Raw genomic sequence first — 24,002 nt, 5'->3', positions numbered from 1 at the left:
ATTACGTAGCACGAGATTTCTAGCAAACTTTTGAGCGTGATATTATATCAAAACATGCATGTGAGGTATTTCCGTGTCATATTGTGGCCTGATTTTAAATAAAGAAAAAGCGGTTCGGATTGCTGTTTTAGTTTTTAGTCGTGAATTCCGTTGGATGGTGGATTTCACGTTTTCAGTCCCTAAACACCTTTTCACACGCTGATCCACGTTGTTATGCCAATATAAAATAGACAACCTTCCTTAAGGCCCAAATATACTCGGGCAGAACGTAGGCGGAGTGGATTCCATGCCGGAATGTCCGCACTCAGCAGAGCTTTCATAGTTTAGCACACTGTCGTGTAGTAATTTCTAGTGAAATCCTAGATTCCCACAATCCTTAGCGGTCCTTTGTAGTCCCTGTACTCTTGATGGCACATGTTTTAAAGACGTCGGTACTTCCGTAGCTTGTCTGCCAGTCTCTCCTCGAAGCTCGTTTTCATCTCTCCTGCTCTGTTACCCAGACAGGTGAAAAGCAGGTCGGAGTGAAAAACACATGTCGAGCAGTGTTTTGTGTTACCCCAGGTATTCGGAGAAATTGAGCCGTGCGCTCACTGCTCCACAAATGCTCGAGTATGTTTGAGCCTTTACTTCTTCCCCTCTGGCTCGTGGTGGTGGACAAGAATCCAAACCCCAAGTCAATTCCAAAAGAACATTATTGCGTTGAAAGGCAGCTATATGGACATGGGTGTGGTAGAGTTTGTCTGGGAATGGATAAAAATGGCTACAAAACTCAAACGGTGACATTACTACCATATAAGTTAGTTTACCATACTTACAAAAGAGCCCCGTAGCAGCACTACATGGAGAAATGTACAGTGAAATATTTCCAAGATGACTTCGGACCACATTAAAAGAAAAGAACATGTGGGCACTACGAGAATAACGTCATAATATTTCAAGGTTAAAGTTGTAATATTTCCAGAATAAAGACGTTATTTTATGAGATTAAAATTGAAATACAAACAGGATCTTATTTGTGTTGAGATCACTCGTGTGTGCGTGATGGAGAATATGGAGCATTAGGTTTCACTGGTGGTGAAATACTGAGCGTTTTGGCCCATCATCACCACACTGTTATCAGTTTGAGGACTTTAAAACCACTTTGCAGATGTTTGCGTTTTTTCCGACAAAAGAACCAGAGGAAAGGAATTCTGAGCGCTGTACCATTTTGAGCTTTATTCTCATAAAATACCACTCTATTCTTAAAATATGACTTTAATCTTTAAGTATTCTGACTTTAATCTACTAAATTATGATTTTATTCTTGAATATTGCAACTTTGATCTCATAAAATGACGACTTTATTCTCTTGAAAACATTTTTTGCTTAGTTTTCTGTTGCAGTTTGAAGTCCGTTTCCACACATACATTGTAAACATCTCCACACAATGTTATAAAAAGAGTCTGTTTTGATACATGCCAACATTTTTAGCTGTGTGCAATAGTTCCAATCTCACACAGAGTTCAGTTTCTCAGTGACTTCAGTCCAATCTACCTTGTGTTTGTGCGGCGCGATTCACTTTAAAACAAGGGGTTCAATCCCTTCAACGTGTAGCACAACCTCAATAGGAACAAAGGTAGCAAAACGCAGCCATTATGTGCTTCAAACACAGCAAACAAGGCTCTTCAGAAGCTGTTGTCTCAAGGTGAATCTGGCGCTGACTCCTATTTCACCACTCGTCGTATTCTCATTATTTGTGAGTTTCTTTTTGTCCTCACCTGTTCTGCCCTGAACGATTCATCTCCTAAACATTTCACTTTCTCCTCGTCCATCACCCCGTTCCACCTGTTTATCCCGACCCTCTGTCGTTTCGTGGGTGAGCTACAGCAGGTCGTAGCCACGTCGTCACACACCTGCATAACAAGCAAGGTTTAACTTTGTGGGAGAGGATTGTATGTGTGTGTGTGTGTGTGTGTGTGTGTAGGCCGTGAGTTTGCGTTAAATTTCCATTTTAATCAACACGTCAGCAAGCAAACAATCCTATTAGTGCCAGAGAGGACACGGGGACCACTTTACCAGCCCTCCCTGTTTCTAAACCCCCAGCACTCACTCTAAATGATTATGACAAATTAATCATACCTCAATTGCTTCACAAAGGCCACCATTTGTTTTGTTTTTTTACTGCTTCCTACAGTAATTGGTGAGACAAAACTGATCCGTTACATTCTTTAACAAAACGTTACACTTGCACCTATGAAAATGTATTGTATGTAGGTTTTAGACGTCTCCCCACTCCCACACAGAATCTCTGTCATAATCCAGCTAAGCCGATGTCATGTGATTCTATGTGACTTAACTGGACTTAATAATATGTTGTTCAGATCACTTTGAATTTTTGGCCAGTGAAGATGTCCCAGTCTGTTTATGGACTTGGTGCTTGGTCAGCTGATGCTAAAACTGGTACTAGCAGCAGTCCATCCTGGTTGCCTGTATTTACATGCAACTCTTCTTCATGCTGCCTACGAAACAGCAGAGTTGGATTTGTCGCCCCCTGTGGTCACAGATTTTTTCGGCTCAGATTTTGTTTATCAAATTTTGGTAAACAAAAGAGGTTTACATCAACTTTTTTAACTTTTACCCATTTTTAGAGCAACCCAAAGCAGCACAAGTTGTCATCTTGACTGAAAAAGTTGCTAAATGATCCTGAATGCTTCACCTCCAATAGAACTCAATGGGCTGAAAGGGGCGATTGGTGTCATCAATGACATCATTTCAACATGGCGGCACACAGGGTAAAGTAGTCCCATTTTTTAAAGGTTATAAAATGAATACGATGCAAATAAATGCGTCTTGTTAGGCATAGATGTCCATGTAGGAGGCCTGTCTGGTATGAGCACCATCTACCCTCGGAGATGGTGCTCATACCATCTGCTCATACCCTCGGTGAGGGTAGATGGCGCAGAGGGGCACGCGGCACTGCGGACCCCAGGGACGCGCCGAGCAGCACAGCCGGAGACCCACCCCGCGGCACCCCCCAAACCATGCCGGCCACACGGAGCACGGCGAGACTCCCCACCCCCCAGGCGCAGCCGGGCACCAGCCACATCCCGCAGCGGTCCAGGGGGCGACCCCCGCCGCCCGCCGGCGCCAAAGCAGGGGGCGGCCGAGCAGGAGAGAGGCCAGCGCCCACACCAGGGCCAGCACAGGCCCGCACGGGTGACAAGAAACAAAGTATTTGTACTTTGTTACTTGTCACCTCTGGAGAGTCCTAATATCAGATTACGGGTGGAAATTTGTAGATGCTTTAAAAAACAAGGATAGAAGTCAAAACAGCAAATTAAAGACAACAACTAATCAATCAGGGTGTGGGGATGAATTGTGTGCGCCTGTAATCTGCCACTGTGTATTAGGGATTAGAGTAAAGAGGCAGTGCTACTGAAAGTAGTCTGAGGAAATGTTGGTGAGAGAAAGTCATACGTCTAATTTCTACTTGAGCTGCGATCGTCTCAGAAAAAGTTTAGATTTGTTCGACAATATGATGACTAATTCAAATTAGGATTTTATCTGCAGTTCAGACTCGATGTGAAAAAGCTCCCATTTGCAGAGGAGAGAAAAAGCGAGTTACCAGGAATAATGACACACACAGAAATGCATGAAGAGTCAGAGAGTGTTTGCTCAGCTGGAACACCTGCAGGTGCTTCTCTTTCAGGCGAGTACAACAAATCCTGACCTCTGACAAATGGGATGAAAAACAATGTTTTTTGTTGGCGGCGCAAACAGAACATGAAGAGGGATGGGTTTGTTTTAGCTTCGTTAGTGTTGAAAGACGTGTGAATTATTGAGTTAATAAGAGGGCTTTGTGTTTGTGTGAAAAAGTGGTGAGTCGGCCACAGGTGAGCAAGAAGTCAAGGTAAACCAAGTGTGTAGATCTGCTATTGTCGTGGGTAAATGAAAATGAGTGTGTGTCCCTGTCTGATAGAAGCTTTGTGTCGCCTGAGAACACACCGAGGCTAAAAGCACATAGTGTTTAGCCATGTGCTTTAATTCCAACCAAACATACATGACTCCCAGGTGTCATAAATATTATTTATCTCCACCCAACCCTTTCTACACAATAAGCCTTTTTCCTGAGGCGTATTAAATCTCTACAATTGACGAATAAATACGCCACATTAAAACATTAGATATGAAATTGATACATTCCTTGCTTTAAATAGTATCAGGAGAACAGGGGGAGCGTCGTCAATCAGTGGCAAGGTGGGAGCAGCGTTTTGCAGGCGGAGGCGTGCGGATGCTAGTTGCTGCAGGCTCATCAGCTTTACGACACACCGGCGGTGCTTTATGGAGGCGGCGGGAAACATTGATTTATGCTGATGATTCAGCTCGTGTTTCATAATGTTGCCTCGACGCGCTTCGTAGCTCCGATCAAGTTTGGCTGCACAACACAACACGGTGGCCTTTAGCTGCATGTCACATCATACATGCATTAAAACATGATCTTTGTGTTGGATGTCCAGGATGTGTGAACGTCCTCTACAGTTAGTTAAAGCTCAGTACATGCTCCAATTAACCAAGCCTGTGGTCGAAAACTGATGCAACACTGAGTCTTTGAGAGATACAATCAAACGTGTATCAAAGACATTTTTATATCAAAGGCTGGAATTATGCCCAAAGATTGAACTGGTAGATAACTAAATTTCTGTTTTTTTCAGGGTTATAAAAGCAAGGTCTAACACTTCTACTTCCCTCTCTCAAATGATTCTCATTTTACTTTCTAGTCATGGTGGAAATTTGCCTATTTTTCAGATATATTGTCTCTGCATGCATGCTTTCAATCAAAAAATATTCTCGTCATGGATAATTGTGGCAATCAAACTGTATAATGCATCACTGTAACCTCACAGCTTGATTGTTGTAAATATCCGTATCATATTTGTAAATAATTTGCATATTTGTATTATTATTATTATTATTATTAGTATTATCTATCCTACTTTATTTTTTACTACTGTAATGTGTGTGTATCTGATCCCTATTTTTAACAGTCTTTTACTTAATTATACTCTTATTTAATGTTTATTCTTTTTCATCTTTGTTAAACGTTTTTATTCTTTTACTTGTGATTTTTTTTCTTAAGTGGCTGTAAAAAGCAATTTTCCCCTGGGATTAATAAAGGAATTCTGATTATGATTAATAAATACTTCATTACACATTTTTTTTTGGCTATTTTTTAGAAAACACTTTTTGACGCAACTCTACAAGTTACCAAATATACCAAATAGTGCTGTCAATAGATTGAATATATTGTGCGATGAATTAATTATGCTCTGTAATTAATTAATCTAATTAATCTCTTTTTTAATCTCACCTAAAAATTGCTGAGAATCGCCCTCAACTTGAGGTATTTTCATTTAAATTACATTATTGTGGCAGATCGAAACTTTTATGTATCGCAAAGTGGCTTCATAAAGTCATTTATTGCTTGTTTTTAACAGAAAAACTATTTACATTCTTCTGTATGTAAAACTATAAAGGGCTGCTGATACCTTTAGTTCAGACCATCAGGGAAATATTGATGTGTACGTTAGTCAATCTACAAATAATAGAACATCAGGTCCACATGTAGCGCTATAAGTTAGCACATAATAAACAGTAAGAACACTTTTATGATCAACACAATTATTAAACCAAACTTGATGCTTTTTCTCTCCTTCAGATAATATATAACAAATAAAACAGACCATCAATCACAGTGCTGCACATTAGCACATCAAAAATAAAATTGTTCATCACAAAACAAAGTACTGTAATCACTCTAGTAGTAGTAGTAGTAATAGTAGTAATAGTAGTAGTATCCTCTACCTCTACCATTTATCCACTGACTGTGTGGATTGTATGGGCCACTCGGTCTAGTGTAGTGTCCAAATAGAAGAATAGAGTCAGCACTGTCCGTGCTAGCTGCTACATAGCTAGCACTGAGGTAAAAATAAAACTCCACTAGAGGGTAGCAGACCTCTGCTGAACCACAAACTCTTTCGTGCACAATTTGCACACAACGAGACTTTAGTTTTCCATCCAGTGTGTGTTTTTTTTTTTTATATAACTAAAACGAATGCACTCAAAGTCTCCTCAGCTTCTACCGTTGTAGCTGGTGCATCAGTATTATGGGTATAACGGGAACGCGTGCAATGGAGAAAGGTTCCGCGCAGTTTGCGGGGCACAAAAAACTAAGTGATTAACGCAATTATTTTTTTTAGTGCGTAGATTTTTTCTGTAATTAATTAATGCGTTAAAGTGACACCCCTAGTTTTAACGCCACTGTCTAACACAACAACTGTCACCACACTGACACCCCCCTCCAACCCAATTCCTAAATTGTCATTTGCACATTTGTTGTGTGTTTTTCTTTTTTCTGAAACGTGAGTTTCCCCTCTGTATTCTATTTGATTCTATTCTCAATAGATTGTGGCCCAGGGATGAGGAAGGATGTGGCCTTCATTATCATTCTTGTTTGTCTGGAACCAATACGCCACTTTCTTAAAAATGTCTTTGCGATTGTCATCTTGTTGAAGAATCTATTTAAGGGTCATTTTGTTTTCTGTATTCAAAACATGGACCCTAAATGAACAATGACCCTTCCATCAGTCCACACAGTGGGGTATCATTTCTGGGCAAGTCCCATGACTCTGTACTGTTACGTCCCCCTCTAGGGTGTCTATCCAAAGGCTTGAGCGGCCGCAACGGTGCCAAATAGAAATAAAGATTGTCGAAGTATTTATTTACCTTTAAATTTCTGAAAAAGTAGCAACAAAATCAAAATTACTTAAAGAAACGAAACAAAAGTACACTATACAGGGCCAGCGTCCACCCTCTAAACTACAAAAATATACAAAACACTAACTCTACTTTAAATAACATGAAAACTGGACTATTAGTGCAAACTAAGGAACATCGAATGGGAAGAAGGAGGAAGAAATCTCCCCATGTCTGCTGCTGGTCAATGGTGTTGTACTTCCTTTTTTCTGGTCCTCTCAGCACTTTCATACAGCTTTTCCTCCCTCTCCACCTGATTCCTGATCTAAAGCAGGCGTTTTAGGTGAGAGGGAGGAATGGTAGGCTGAGAGGCTAGGAGGCACCAGCCGTCACAGTGTGGCATTAGGGAGTGGGTCTGAGTTGGAAGAGTCTCTATCTGGCCAGTTTGAGCTTTCAATGACAGTTAGTCAGGACTCAAATGCACAGAAGTAGTCAGATTACTGGGCAAAAACACAGGAGCTACTGCTGATACGAGTGGACAAAACTAATCTGTGGAAGAAGTGCTTATAAAGTGAACCCATCCAGAGGAAACAAGACACAGGGAACGATTGTGATGCTATAAACAGAAATCCTTTGAGTTGCCACTCAAATATGAGTCTCTGTTTCTGTATGTGGGAAGAAATAAAACTATTGTACAGTATATTTATCATGTCTTTTACCCTTGCTTTGCTGAACCTTGGTTACAGCTGCATTACAGATTCCTGCAGACAACCTAATACAGTGGAGGTGAAAAGGTTTACATTTCTCAAGCTTGCTACACTTAAACAACAATATACCAATTCCTGAAAAATCCCCATTCCTCATTGTGACCAATTCTTCAAATACGCAGTAAAGAGAATGTTCAGGGACACATATTTCTGTGAATTCAGTTTTCAGAGGTAGTTTTTTAGCTACTTCAGGCTTGGGGAAAAAACTTGAGATGCCATTTAAAAACAACATATGGTTTCTGTTTTCCTGTGAGTCATGGCAACAGCAAAAAAAATTAATAATTTGGAAAGTTTCAATTAAAATGTTGAAAAGTTGCACTCTTCACCTGTGACGGATACATTTGTATAATTATTTTGATTTGCAAGTCCTGACAATGTGAACAGTTTATCTAGAGGTCTGCTTAACATCTCTAGTTTGTACCTTTTTTGTCAAAAGATTTAGGTGCACGTCTTTGGAGAACAGTTTTGTGGAAGTCTTTTGTTCCAGCTGTGAAATATGCAGTCTGAAATGTTTGTTTGAAGGGATATACAAGGCACAGACTCCTCTAAAGAGAAGAAAGCTCCAGCTGTAAGAGTGACTGTAATAGTAAGTTTTTTAGAGGACGAAGAAGTCATCTTTGTGGAAATAATATGCATAGGGCATTTTAGGTTTACCCTTGATGTGTCCGGAAACTCTTAGTGCCTCCTCCCCAATGCTTGACGTCCACTTTGATTTGTGAGTATTGTCATAGAACACAAGAACTGTTTGGGATTCTATGCACATTAGCTTCTGTGAGGAAAACTCACAGAGCGTCGACAGTCTCTACTCAGTGGAGAACTACAGCACGAGAGGGCGTCTTTAGTCTTTGGGTACATCAGACACATTCCGTCATTCAATCTTTCTATTCTTGGGGATAGTTGTTGTGTTATCTCCTCTCATCACCATCTTGTGTTTCGGTCTAAAAATTGGACCAAAAAAGATGGAAAAACTAAACTTTAAAAGAAGAGTTTTACTTTGGATAGATAGATAGATAGATAGATAGATAGATAGATAGATAGATAGATAGATAGATAGATAGATAGATAGATAGATAGATAGATAGATAGATAGATAGATAGATAGATACAGATAGATAGATTACAATGTTCGAGGGTAACTTTTGAGGAATATGAAAAACCAAACTGTGTATTTATTTTAGGAATTAAATAATACCGGAATTTATAATAATTGCACTTCTTTAAAAGGACCTTCATAAATAATAATAAGGGTCAATGTGTGATAACCTTAGATTACGCACAGTTTGCCGTCAAGCCGCCTCACAGTTTTTGCCTTAAATTTAAATTAAATGATCTGCAAACTTTGATTCCAAACTACAACTTTTTGCAATAAATTATGTGCATCATTGATGTAGTGTTAAAGATAATTTGCCAAGCAAGAAGTCGAGGAAAGCCAAAAGTCCAGAATATGGAGATTAATTTAAATTAAGAGAAAAAAATGATGTGTTTATATAACAAAGTTACCTTTTTTTGTTAAAAAGATAATGTCCTGTTTATCCACTGGATCGTAACCAAATCATTTCCACACACCTTTGCACAGCCCACCTGTGCACACTCAATCACAGCGTGTGCGTTTGTGTGCTGGGAACAGGTGTTGTCCTCCCCGCTCGCTGTCTAAACATGGCATGAAATGGGGCGATGATGACTCCATTTGTTTAACCATACTCTCCTGCTCCGCGTAAGCAGGATGACATTAAAAAAACAGGACGGATGGAAATGTTTCCTTTCCCTCATTAATTACACAATTATGCCAAGCTGCATGCTTGACTATTAACCAGATGTTGTGCAATTAACCTCAGTGTGAAGATAGCGTTCAGCCCCATTGTCTCTCACCTTGAAGAATGAAATGGAAACTGGGCTCAGGTGTGGATAAGAAAATCAACTGTGGAGTTTTGACTAAGAGTCACTGTTGAAACAGGAACATGTCAAGCTTGAACTAGTCAAAACAAACCTTTTAACACATCTCCAAAGTGGGAAGTGTTGTAAACTAGGTGTAAAGTAGTGCCTCAAAGATCTAAATAAAGGTTTGGATAGAAAACATGAATGCTAGGTCTCATGTTGTCTCTGCGTGTTAGGTTGTGGAGACAAAAAAAAAACAGATTGATAAATGACTTTCTGTTCTCTTGATCTTCATTCAGACCGGACAACACGCTCCGCACATCAAATTATATACAACATCTGCTGCTGCAAAACTGCTGTGGATTGCAGGTTGGTGTCAACGAAGAAAGCAGCTCAGAGCTCAGGGGTAAAAGTTCACATCCCATAATGCAATGCTGCTACCTGTTTTGATAACTTGTTTGAAATACTGATATCGCGACAAGGTCATTCCAAATAGTTTGGTGCAATTTGCTGCTCCATGCACAGCGTGTAATGAGATAATCTGTCCTGAGACAACTCGCAACAACACTATGTCACAGCACATTAGGCCTGTGTATTTTGTTTTCTTGAATAAACATGGTGGTAGGGGAAGTATTTTATAGTGTGCCACATGTGGAATGTGGCACGCAGTGTGTCTCATTTATTTAGTAGCGGGAGTGTTAAATAATGGTTTCAATTTGGATTGTTCTTTATCAGGTTGTGCAGAAAAAAGTCAAGTAAATAAATAAAAAAAACCCTCAAATGGCTTTAGTTGAAATATTTGAGATTGTATTAAATTAAGTTCCTGAAGTATATTACAATCATTTTTTTTGCTTCTTTAAAGAAGCAAATAAAGAGTAAAAATAAAAAGAAATTGCAAATGCTAATATCTGAAAAGCAATAACACAGTAAGATGTTGGGTTATTGTAATCCTTTTACAAAAGTGCTACTCCTTCACTTACGGCAGAACCTTTAACTTTTACTGCTTAATCTAAGCCACTTCAGTCAAGTGTCTAGGTACAGGCTTAGAGATAGAGTGAGGAGCTCAGAATAAAGCCGCTACTCTTTCACATCAGGTGAGGCAGTTTGCCTAGTTGGTGCCACTTTCACGAGATGTGATGGGTACGTCCAGCTTGAAGGAAACCTCAGTGACTAGCCTTGTAATGAAGGCCTTGTAATTCCTATAGAGGAGCTTGGGCGAGAACCATGTAGGCTTCTCTGCAAAGATTAAGGATGAGTTCACGTCGACGGACCCTAGAGCAGTTAAAACACTCTAGGATTCATTTGTTTGGATAGTCCTCCTTGGTTAGGTGGTGTGAACACGCAAACAAAGTCTAGAGTGGATCAATCGGGCAAAATCTAGAGCAATTAGTTCAACTGGTCTTGGAGCATTTCAAATATAGAGCGATTAGGTTCAAACAAAGGAAGAAGAACGCGCTGTATTTTGCGACGGCACAAAACAGGGATTTAAAACCATCAAAAGCATGACAACTTGCTGCTGCTCCACTGTTGAATGTTGTGGTTGAGCAAACGGAGAAGGAAGATGTTTCTGTGCACTGAAGCGTTTGCTTTGACCCACACGGATTTCTGTTTTTCTGCCTAGAGAAGTCTTTACTCCAGTAACGGCCCCTCAAGCGACTCGCTCATGTAACTGCACCAGAGGCTGTTGGGTGCAGATCAGAATGTGTGCTCTGAACGCAAACCAGGCCAAATCAAGGTGATACAATAATCAGCTATGCTCCGCCCATTCGGACCGAGTCCGAGACTAAACCCCTAGAGTTCTCGCAACCCAGCCCCTGAGAAGTGGAGGACAATGAACCAACCTATGAAAAAATGTCCTACATGGTCAGACTCCGATACCAATGTAGGACTGAAGAATGGGAAAATTTGGTTGGAAGACATGTTTAAATAAGTAATTAATATCTAGATTTCTAAATAACCATTTGATCACCACTGATTCTTTACATCCATGTATTGCTATTGCTTTACAGTCAGCCCATGCAGCCAGCAATGTAGACGACCAGCAACACGTTCGTGTCACATATACCTTGCCAAAACAGATACAAATTATTACATTTCCCTCAGTACAGAGACCAGCAAGTGTGATGTTTCTTTGTTAGTGCTGTTCAGCTGTTGTAGCTGCCATTGCCCACATCAGCCCTTTGTGCTTGCTAATGGATAATCAAGAAACAGTGGGAGAACAGCTCTGCCATTCTTTCTGAGGTGACGGGGGTTAATTGTTGACTTGGCCATGGCTTGCACAGTGGGAAGGTTTGGGTTTCTCTGCAGTTTCAGCACACCATTGGCCACGTTTACATGGGAGCTTTATTTCCTTTTCCAAGCAGAATAAAAGTTAATTCCTCTTTAAACTAACCATGTAAACACTTAATTTCTAATGCTAATTTAACTTCCAATTAAACTTAAATCCAAATGAAGTGGCTGGTTTATTGTAAATTAGATAATTCCTCTTTCTTGTAAACACTTAACTTGCTTAAATCCGCTTTAAGTTAATTCGAGTCGTTCTGCGCATGTGCGATTTACTGCGATGACGACATTATCCAAGATGGCCGCCAGGACTAGAGCCAAGACTATTTATTTATAAGAGCCTAAGAATACATGATATAATGAAAATAGTGGATGGACAGAAACATAAACATGCAGACGTTCACATGGACTTATTAAACACACACGGACCTCGGTAAACGGAACAGGCATTCACAGGCTGTAATATCACCAAGTTTATCACCGTACCTGTTGTTAGAGCTACTATCTTCATTCCTGGTGATTGTTTTCCAGAGTTTTACTAGGTTTTATTTACCGGTGATTAATTCCTATCTCCCTTCCGCTCCGCGGTCCAAACTGAAACCGTGTTATTGTCCAGCTGCTGCTTCAAAACTACAATCACAATAAAAGTAAAAAACAGCTCTCATGTGTGGTCTTCTGTGTTGCAGCCGACAATAAAAGGTTTGTTGTGCTACGTCATGTTCGCTCACTGTCCAATCAGAGCCTTCCCAACTCCCAGACCTAAAGTGGAATTAAATAAAGCCGAATAAACCTATTTTCCATGTAAACCCCAATTTGGGAATTACAATTTCCGTGTAAACACGAAGCAGAACACTTTAATTCTGAATGATTTGATTCGGAATAACTGATTTCGAATTAAAAAACATCATGTAACCGTGGCCATTCTCAAAGGAATGTGTACAAGAACAATGTCTTCCAGGGGTTCCTGGGCTTCGAGGCAACTTTCTGTTGCTTGACGAAGGAAAAGGCAGGATTTAAATCCTCCAAAGGGCAAAGAGTCAGTTTTCCAAGATGGACCAAAACCACTGCTCAGCAATAAAAACAACAGGTGAAAGTTGTTTTCTTTTGACTATGACTAAACCACAAACATGTCATCACAGCCCGTTATGCAACTATACAATAAAAAAGCAGTCAAGGCTGGACAAAGTTTTTATACGTTGAGTCATGCAGACATTTGCATACGCGGAGGCATCAGGTTGTGTTTGTAAATGGCTTTTTTTTTTAAATAATTGAGTGTTTGAGGCTTTGCACTGACCTGCAGCAGGTCCTCGTGGTCGTCACACGCCTCCAGCTCAACAGCGACTGAAGCAAAGGGACGGCTGGCCATCTGCTGCCTTTCTCTCATGAGTTGCTGTAAAAGAAAGAATAAAATTTGCTCTAAAACATTTTCTATACAGTGCACTGTTGAACCTCAACAATAACAAGGATTATTAACCAGAGATTTAAAGATGTTGGACAACTTAAAACTCGATGTAAAAAAAATATTTTTATGGTGTGCTAACACTATTGTGATGCTTGTTTTGTTTAAAGCCCTTTAAATTGTTGACTTGGTTTGAAATAATATGTTATGGTTTCATTTATTCAGACAACTTTTTTCAGGTAATTTGATCTCCTGACATGTTTTGGGGATACATCAAAGACTGACAATTGGCAGTTGAAACATGTCAGGAGATCTAATTCCTGAAAAAAATAATAGTCTGAATAAAAGAAACCTTAACATATTATTTAAAAAAAAAAAAAAAAAAGACCAAATGCTGGAAATATTGACTTATTGAAGAGTTTAAATGGAGAAAAATAAGAAATCAGATCATTGGCTGTGTTTGAAATCATATACTAACGTACTACTCATACTTAGCCTGAAGTCAAAATGAGAATGTAGTGGGTTCACATTAGATAGTATGGAAACATTGAGAATGTGAGAAATACCTGGATGTATAATATATGGGAACATATTTTAAGTATGCATGGTGGGCACACTAGTCATACTCAACTGTCCCATGATGCATTGCAAGCGAAACCTAAAATGGTCATGGGACTGGCTTCAAGCTAAAAATCAAACAACCTTTTTCAAAACAAAAGCTTCTCTTCTTGTCTTCCATTAGTTTTTAAAAGCTTTTGTAAATAGGGCTCTTGTTTTGAAGTTAACAGGAAGTTTAGTCAGTAGCACAATGGAGGGTCTCCGAGAATCTCTGAAACGTTGGAATTAAATGGTTTCCGTGAGTTTTATGGATCAAATGAGCACATGATGATATTCTACTTGGTCACGTTCTCACTTAAAATGTTTTCAGAACTTTCAAATGTGTAGAATCAACAGAGATATTTAGCCTCAGTGTGATTCAGGATTTTAATGCATCTTGAAAAACTTGGAAGTATACTTCAGTGGGAACGCTCATCATCCTCATCATACTTACAGTATAGTAGACAGAATATACTCATTTATTTAAATGTTATTTTAAGGGTGCGCTAACTCTAGCGTGATGCTACTTCTTTGTTTTATGGAAAGCACTTTGAATCATCCTGTACATGAAATGTACTATATAAATAAACTTGACTTGTCTTGACTTATTGGAGAGTTTAAATGGAGAAAAATAAGAAATCAGATCATTATGTCACAGGAGGAGAAAGGAGGAGTGGAGAAGTGGAAAGGCTAACGAGAGTAAAGAGTAGAAGCTGGTGGGAGGGTGGGCGAGCTCCGTTAATGTAAAACGTCAGCTGAACAAAGGCGAAGCCTTCATCAGCATGTGGTCATAACATGGATTGATACATAAACATGAAAGCATGAAGATGAACACACGCTCATACATCAATAACTGAATGTGCTGCTGTATTGAGGTAAAGAGGCACAAAAACTTACGACTCATCTACCACCACTCTACTCTCCATTAAAGGCCGTATCCCAGCTTATTCCACTCCACTACAGGCATGCTAACAGGCAGTTTATTCCTACAATTAGCTCGGGGGTGGCCACCTGGTTTGCAAACAAAACAAAAATGTTTTGGCCCCCAAAAGGCCAAAATAAAAATAGCCATTGGCATTCTCTTTCTGTAAAAAGTCTCATACTGAAACAATTTTGTCAGACTGTAATTTGAAATGAAACAAAACAGAAAACCAAAAAAAAAAACAACACTGATCGATACACAAAAAAGGTTTCCGGGATTTAACAGAGAGATTGGGATGAAATTAAAACGTTATTTGTTAAAAAACTACGTGAGTTTAACACTGACTGACCAGAAAATCAATGTATTGGTAAAATAAACCCTTTTGCTTTAAAAGCTTATTGAACATAATAAACTACTGGTGAATGAATATTGCATTGGTTGGATCCGTTTTTACATAGAATTATTCACAGATTTGTTATTTAAAATGACTTTAAATGAAATAAACTGCTACTGCCTCAATGATGTGAAGTGTTAATCTTTGATAACATGTGCAACAAAGGGGGAAACTGTTCAGTAGTAGAAAACAAAAGTTGGATTAAAAAAAGTTTGACCAAATGCAAAAATGCCAGAAATTTTCAAAAACTGCAACTGCTAAGAATTTGCAGTCACCTTTAAGACCTCACCATACACAGAAATAATATATTATTTATGGCCTTTATTTTTGTATTAAATGTGTGGAGAGCATAAGAATAAACAGTGCAACCAGCTCAAAAACAAAACACCATTGGAGAAAATGGGAACATAGCCTTTTTTGAGGATTGCAAAGGTGAACTGAGCTAAAATACTCATAGCAATGACTAGAATAAGCAGAAGTAGAAGGTGGAAAACTGATGTGAGAGGAAAACAGAACAATTGAAAGACAAAGAACAGTAGAAAAAACAAAGGGATGAGAAGTGGGACCTGGGCAATTCCCAACAGAAGGAGAAAAGAGACAAAAACCTGTGGTAAATGTCAATGCTTTCCATTCTCTGTTATCTCTTCCTAAACCCAGGCACCTCTCTTACCTCGGCGTCCTCTCCTGTTGCAGAGAAAAGGCTGCATTGACATTAACTAGCTGTCAGGTGTTGTGCTTGTGCGCTGCCGGCTGCTCCGTTGCTAGTGTCAGACTCTTTAAGCATGAATGGATGCTACACCTGTAGCTACATCAGTGCAGTCAGGCGCTCTAGCAGCAGCGGCTCTGCCAGTGTCGGATAATGTGATGTCTTCTCTTGTTAACTGTCACCACCACCACGCTAACGCTGCTCAGATGACAGTGTGTTCGCTCGCTGTGCTGTTAGCCTCCCGCTGATGACGGCTCAGATATGTGAGGTGCGGGACAGAGGGAGATTATACCACTGTGTGTGTGTGTGTGTGTGTGTGTATATATATATATATATATATACATCACTCAAACTTTCATTCAAATACACATAAAATTCAGAAAAATAATCAGCATAGAAACAATTCAATTATAACTTAAGACTAAAAGTTCACTCTGACACTGATGTGGTGATTGACACTAAGATAATAATAATAATAATAATAATAATAATAATAATAATAATAATAATAATAATAATACATTTGATTTTATATAGTGCTACTGTTGTAGCCACAGCTGCCCTGGGGCAGACTGACAGAAGCGAGGCTGCCATAGTGCGCCATCGGCCCCTCCGATCACCACCAACACTCACTCACACACTACATTCCAAGATCTAACGAGATTGGGCAATGACAGGCTGGTATGTCACAACAAATTACAGTTCACTGGAGTCAAACTTGCTCAGATATTTAAGTTTGTTCCACTCTCCTTCATTTACCACATGATAAATAGCCGTGACCAGAGAAAACAAAGTGATCTGTTGGTAGTATGAGCAAGTCTACAACCTAAGTCCACAATTTTGAGCAGACCCATCTCTGAATGTCATCACGTGGGGCTTTATGTTATATCAGGTGCTTTTTAGGGTGCTTTCACACAGGTGTAGTCCTGGACTCAGGTCGAAACGGTTGGAGAACAGATGATAATTGTAGCACTTGATTTGACTCGGTTTGTGTTCACTGCACATAAATCTGCTCTCAATAGCCTGTTACGTTCCAAGGGCTGAAAAGACACCTGGATGGCAACAAACAGTCAAAATAATGTCAAGTAATGCCAAGACACATTTGTCCCAGACAAAGGCAAACACTTCCCGAGAGGGGGAGTTACATGAGCTAGACACTTAGGGGAGCCATTACTGGAGTAGAGATTTATCTAAACATACAAACAGAAATGAAAAAAAGAGGCTCTCATCTATTGGTCCAAGCGATCGTGTAAGAGCATGCTGAAAATACAGCCTTTTCCACGAGTTCTTTCACAATAATCAACAATGGAGCAACAACAAATTGCTCATTACCCATTCCCAATGCCATGTGCTCCATGAAATCTTTGACAAATTCTATGTTTGGTCCAAGTCGAAAGCATTTGTGTTCACAGCACAACCGAGTCTGTCCAAATCAATCACTCTAGAATTTGCCTGCATGATCTGCTCTAGACTTCGTTTGCAAACAAAGACTATGCAAACAAACGACTCCTTGAGCCATGATTCTTTGGTGTGAACACACCCTTAAAGTGTGTTAACACAGAGCGGAACTTCAGCAACTCTGGCGACTAGATTACATTCAACGACGCAACGTCAACCGACCTTCTTTCAAACAAAGTGACTTGCACAATTACAGTGACTCAATCGCTCGATCTGAGTTTCTGGAAGCCACTCAAAGTTGAAGATTTTGAAATTTCAAGCAACTTCGAGTGAGGCTGTGTCGCCACATCCAATCGCCAATGAGTTTCTCATCACGTCACTCCCCTGGTCGTCACGTCAAGGGGGTAGATGAATAGATGAAGAGAGAAAAAGCGCGACTATGTCTAAGCATCTCATCACGGGCGTTTTAAGCAAGTATGGTTGCTGAAGTCACGTTTGGTGTTAACACCCTTAGATCTATTTCTTAAAGCTACTGCTGCTCTTGGCAAGATCAGACACACTAGACAAGGTGAACTGGTTTACAAGGAGTTCTTGTATCCCAACCTGATAAATGAGTTCAGACAATGTCAATACGTGTGGACATAAAAAGTAAGAGTCACATTCAGCCATGAATTTTGAAGTCTCCTCATTGTGTAAGAACAACATCCACATCAACGTGACTGTAGGCCTTTATGTGCTTCCAGCTGGAAAAACAACATACTAACTTTTGTCAAAAGCACAACTGTGTCGACGCTTGGGCATGTGCTGTATGTTTAGAGCCCCCACTGACAAGTCCTTGAGTAAGCAACAAGGGCACAACAGAGACCATCTTCTCCATCTGCTTATCGGGTAGTAAATAAGCAATAAAATGGCCAATTAACTTTCCGAGGCTGTAAACAAGCTTTGGCACAAGATTCACCCGTGAGTGGATGACACAAGGTGTAGAAGAGTGAAAACACATCTGCATGTGGATGTGTTCATCAGTACTTTCACAAAATGATTGTGTTTATCTAACTAGAGCAATAAACACTGCATCTAGACATGGACCACAGAAACACCTGTGAGCTCCAATTGCCGGCTTTGTTAGACAAATTGGACGTATCTGTGTAATGTGCTGCTCGCTGAGTTTGGATGCACTACTGAGCAAATGACAGGTTTCACAGCACTACGAGTGGCTGTAATTAAACTCTACATCAGAGCATAACTAGAGTACTGTCAATAAACATGAGTGAGTGCGACGCCATTAGCAGGCATGGGAGAACAATGAAGCAGCTGGATTCTGGCATCCTACTGAACCAAAATAAACTAAATACACAAACCGGCAAAGGAAAGGAAAGGAAAAGTGACTCCAAGAGACATGGTTTGGTTTCTCTCAGATCTGACACACAATTCACAGATTTTTAAAGTAGGACAAACTAAACAGATCTTTGCCAAGGCTTTTGAGAGAACTGCAACAAAAAACTACATTGTGTAAGTGTAGGACGTCTGACCAAATTTGTTCTTGAATTTGGTTCGACCAACATCCATTCGACCAACACGTCATCTGGAACTAAGCCTGCAACCAGGAGTGGAAGATGAACTTCAACTGTGTTGCATTGACATAATCTAAACACTTCTTACCTCACATTAAACTTTTTGGCAGCTTTGGAGTCCCTCTAAATTAATCATCTAGTACAGGGGTGTCAAACTCATTTTAGTTCAACGGTTAAATACGATCAGTTCAATCACAAGCAGGCTGCAGGTTTTAGGCGAGAAAACAAAAAAATGTCAACATTAATATGCCCAAGTTTGCACTTCCAGTTATAAAATAGACAAAGTATGGGAGGCATCAACGATATCTAAGCAATCAGTGACAGAAACTTAAATGTCCTTTGAATATTTATTTTTTTGGGACCAATTTCTATTTATTTTCGGGAGATTTTGTGGATTAATTTGAGAAAAAATGAAGAATTTAGGAGTTCTTTCAACAACAATTTACAACTGAATTATGAGTTTGACACACGTGATCTAGCACTAACTCGGCCAGAAACGTATTTGGTAAATTCACTTCAAGATGCCACAAAACTACCACAAAAATACACCAAAACACCCCCCAAAAAAAGCAAAACAAAAATAAACAACACCACAGACAACATGCAAAAACCATACAAAATAAAAGAAACATACACAAAATGTCTCCAAAAATGCACAAAAAAATATACAAAAGGACAAAAAAGACTAGAAAGCCTTTGTAAAAAGACAGGACAAGAAAAGCAGACAAAAGCCTTTATTATTGCCTGTATTAACATATCATTTTGTGGCCTCTAATGTAATCCGTCTCATATTCAAATCTGTGTTGTTGTTGTTGGTGGTCATAAAGTCCTGGTTAAGAGGTGTTTATCGTTTCCTTCACTTAAAAAGGTAAGAAAGTAGATGAAGCATCAAGTAAAATAAGTAACACGACCTCTGATTTACATTGTGTAAAGTAACAACTCTTCCTCCTAACGTGTGGTACGGATATTAGAAAATGAGCTGAACAACATCTACTAACACTAGATCTTCCATACAGCATTACTGTGTTGTTGTCCTCCCTGGGAACACAAAGTAATTTCAGCACCCTTGTTCCTCTGCTACATCTGTAACTTTGGGAGATGGTTTAATCAATTCCACAGAAGGGCACAGGTTTAGCTCTGATTAATGTTTTAATCAGAGATACAAGAGAAACCTCCCTTTCTAGACACAGCCTAATAACTCTGATGATCTGCTCTCAGATCCAATCCCAGTTTCACCATAATTTAAGATTTTTAATGAGGTTAGAATGGAAGAGTTAGTTTTAGTCTGAGTGAAACATAATGAGAATTTGTTTATGACTGATTTACATAGAAAACCAAACCCATTGCAAACAGGGCTTTTCTTTGTTACCTTGTCTTTTTTGGTCTGACAGTTTTTACATTGGCGTAAAATGAATAAATCTGTGATGTTGGATCATATTTACGTGCAGCCTTACACCATGAGTAGGTTGTGATGAGGAGAAGGTCAGGAACAACCATCCATGAATATTACAGAAGGAATGATGTCATTGTTCTGTCAGAGATTAATCCAATAAAATGAGCAATTTCAAATCCAGATGCCAGAGAGAACATATATTAGATCTCACCTGTTAATTTTGATTTAATTTAGTTTTAGTCAAACATTTATTTTACATTTATCAATCTGATTTGACCACATGAGCCGTCACAATCAGCTTACTTTCTATTTTAATTGGATACCACTTTTTTTTTTTTTAAAAGAGACTTAGTTCTGACTGGATTTAGTCACATGTGAACATTAAAGTTAAGTTTTTATTAGTTAATGAAAGAATCAATACACTTTGCAATAGGTTTTGTTCACATATAGTCTAGTTACTTTATTTTTGTCAACAAAATTAATACAGGACAAACACATGCAGCCACTCAAACTGTGAAGTTAGTTTTTGGTTGAACACATTATGGATAAAACTGTAGATATATTTGATTGTTGAAAGTTTTTCAACAGCTTTAGTTTAGAAAAAGTAAAAACATCGATCATCTATATCTTCTTTTGCCACATTTCCACAAAGCAACACAATTTAAATGTTCCTAACCTTCATCTACAAAAGGAACCAGCATGGTAAGCACATGATGTAGGGCATTGATGGGCAACTCTATCACAGCGGGGGCCACAAACGTGACTGTATCTGATCAGAGGGCCACATTATCAATATTCATTTAGAATAATGACCAATCAGAGCATTATTACAGGGGAAATGGGTTTTGAAGTTTTGTGAGTTCTTAATCATTGTGTTATTGTGTTCTTGGTGTAAAAGTGTGTATTTTTCTGTACTTTTGTTGTAGTTTTCCATAATTTTGTTAACAATTTGTCTGTCTTTGTTGTTTTGTTGGGTTTCATATTCATTCCAAGTTCTTGAATGAAAATATTTGCTTATTTGCTTTGGGGGCCGCAAAAAATTCAACTGAGGGCCACATGTGGCCCCCGGTGCCTCCAGTTGCCCATGTCTGATATAGGGTGACTTGTTACAGGTCGACAACTTTGTTCCAATAAATCAGCTTTATCAGGAGGAATGCTAATTCTCATCAAATTTAGCATTAGCATTAGTTTGTTTTTGACCAACCTTTGACAGACACAACAAACTTTAATTTACAACCATGCGTCTGCCCACAGCAGTCAGCATTTCTCCAGTCTCAGGTCGATATTCTGACTCCCAGTCGGCTTGTGGACGCTCATGTGAGATTATGTCAGCGTCACACTAACACTGCCGTTAATGGATGGGATGAGTGTATAACAGGCCACTGTAGGATGAGCACAGCTGCTGCTGATTGGCTGTTGATACCACGCTCACACGCCACGCTCTGCTTCCAATACAGTACGTCTCCCTATTGGGTCACCAATTAGCTCGGAGGCAAAAGTGTGCAGAGCAGATAACACAAGGACGCCAAAGCACGATGAGTCATAATGGGAAAAATAGAACAACACACACGCATGCAGGCACGCACGCCAGGGTTGGGGTCAATTACTTTTTAAAATTACAATTACGTCTTCAATTATGCACGTTACATTACAACTCAATTATAATTATGGAGACTAGTATTTTTCCAATTACAATTAAAATTACAATTATTATTTTCCCCCGTGGAATCAATTACAATTACGTTCTGAATTACTCAAGTTCAATTACAATTAATCAAAAACACTGAGTCTTTAACAAAAAAAATCCTTAAAACTTAAAATAAAACATAAAACAAAACAATATGATTTATCTAATTATTCAGTTATAAAATATTCAGTTATAACTACATAATAATTATAATTAATTACCAATTATGCAATTACAGTTATAACTGACCCAAACCCTGACACACAAACGAGCATGATTGATAGTGATAAGTATTGATTTTAGGAGTGAGGGTGTTCTAAGGGTAGGGCAACTGTCCATTCATTTACTAACACCATTAAAGAGCTGTTATTAAGTCAGTGGTACTCAACATGTGGTTCTCTGGCTTAACTCTAATTATTATTCCCCCCAAAAATTTTAAAAGGGGGAACATTTTGAACCACTCTTTACCTTATGCGTTGGGCATTTTGCAACTTCCTTTGTCTCATTCTTGTCGCTTTTCCAAAAAAGCAACACTTTTGTTTTTTCAGATTTTAGCCCTTTATTGGCAATAAATATCCCTTTTTCTCATTTTTTCCAGTTCTTTTGGATACTTTTCTGTAATTTTTGTCCCTTCTTTAACCAATTTTTAGCCACTTTTTATCCAAATATTTTTTTCCTACATTTAGCCTCTTTTTGTTGCACGTTTGCACTTTCACTCTTGTTTGCCACATTTTGCTCATTATACACCACCTGTTTCCTCTTTTTAAATCACACTGGACTGCTTTTAGCCTATTTTTGTCACTTTTCCTTCCACATTTTTGCCACTTTAGGACAGCTACTCATTTTTTGTCACTTTACTCATCGCTGTTAACTCTTTGTTTACCTTCTAGGAAGGGTGGCTTCGTCAAATGGCTGGTTATGATTGGCTTGATCACCATTCAGTCAATCTTACTGGACTAATATGTTTTCAACAATGAATCCCCCCCCCCCCCACCCCCCACATGTAAAACGCGCCTGCATGCATGTATGTATTTAATTATGTGCCTTTAGAGCTCAGCACTGTGACAGATAGGATGCTTTGGTTCTCTGGATAAAATGAGATACTAGCCAGTGAAAAGAAGAATGAATCTGCACTGGTTGGTCCACAGAGACGCATTGTTCAACACAATAAGCTGCTTCACAAAAGAGAGACACACACACACACACACACACACACACACACACACACACACACACGGGTCAACTCTAGAATTTACATCATAAAAAAGCTAAGCAAATGTGACTGCTTACTTGGATGTGTGCAGGCAAACAGGTATCAGGTATGAAACGGAGAGGAACTAGGTAGATTACACACGCACACGCACACACACTGTTGAATCTGTATGCCAGTGGGGCCGCAATCGAGAGACGATAACAAATCTCATTTCCGGCATGTTTGCCAAGATTCCAGACAGCATTTGTCTCCTGGCTGAATGTGGTGAGGATGTGAGTAAACATGGGCACAGATATCTTCCTCCACTCGATACAATCCTCCACTCCAGCTTCCAACAGGCCGTCTCCATCACCCGACACCACACGCCGTCCTGTTCAGTGGCCGCTGCCAGGCGGCGTTTTTGGCTGTTGAAACGAGAGCTGACTACACAACACAGAACATCTCCTTTGGTTCTGTTGAAGCTGCTACAACAACAACAATCCATGGGACACACATGCTGCATGCTTTTTGGAAGCTACAGGGTAAACAGAGCACCATTGCATTATGGGCAGTTTGAGTCATATTTCTCAACAAAAACAAGGAAAAAGGAAGTGGATAACTGTTCAACAACAGAGGAGAGGTTTCAGCCTTTTTTCATCACTTCATAAAGCAACTTATTCATGTGTAGGGGGTCACCAGATGCCTTCAAGAAACTAAGAATACTTTTTGAACAATTTGAGCCCATTTTTGCTTTTTTTTAACCATTTCTCTTCAACTACACCAAACTTGCCATATTTAAACATATTTTCAGCACTTTTTCTTGCTATATTTTTGCTCCTTTTAATGCATTTTTGCAACAATACTCCCATTTCTGCCACTTCTGCATCAAATTCCAATGTCTTTTCTCCACAATTCTTCCACTTTCAAGGCATTTTTGGCACTTAACCCTTTCCACCACTTTTCCCACCAAATGTCACATATGTTGACCCATTTCTGTCACTTTTAATCTTTTTTAACCTAATTCATGCTTATTTTTGCCAATTTAACCACATTTATGTTCTCTTTACATATTTTTAGATCAAGATA

General features: G+C 39.2%; 1 protein-coding gene across 1 annotated transcript in view; it reads right to left on the bottom strand.

Annotated features, from left to right (window-relative positions):
* The window catches only part of atrnl1a (attractin-like 1a), a 230,695-nt gene that overhangs the window by 30,834 nt on the left and 175,859 nt on the right, over nt 1–24,002 (bottom strand). The window contains exon 28 of the mRNA XM_028469441.1: nt 12,952–13,047. Within this exon, the coding sequence (XP_028325242.1) occupies nt 12,952–13,047 (96 nt within the window). The remainder of the gene's footprint in view (nt 1–12,951; nt 13,048–24,002) is intronic.

The sequence above is a fragment of the Gouania willdenowi genome, chromosome 15 (assembly GCF_900634775.1).
Source record: "Gouania willdenowi chromosome 15, fGouWil2.1, whole genome shotgun sequence".
NCBI lineage: Eukaryota > Metazoa > Chordata > Actinopteri > Blenniiformes > Gobiesocidae > Gouania > Gouania willdenowi.
Note: the sequence above shows the minus strand (reverse complement) of the source record. Positions and strands in the feature narration are given on the sequence as shown.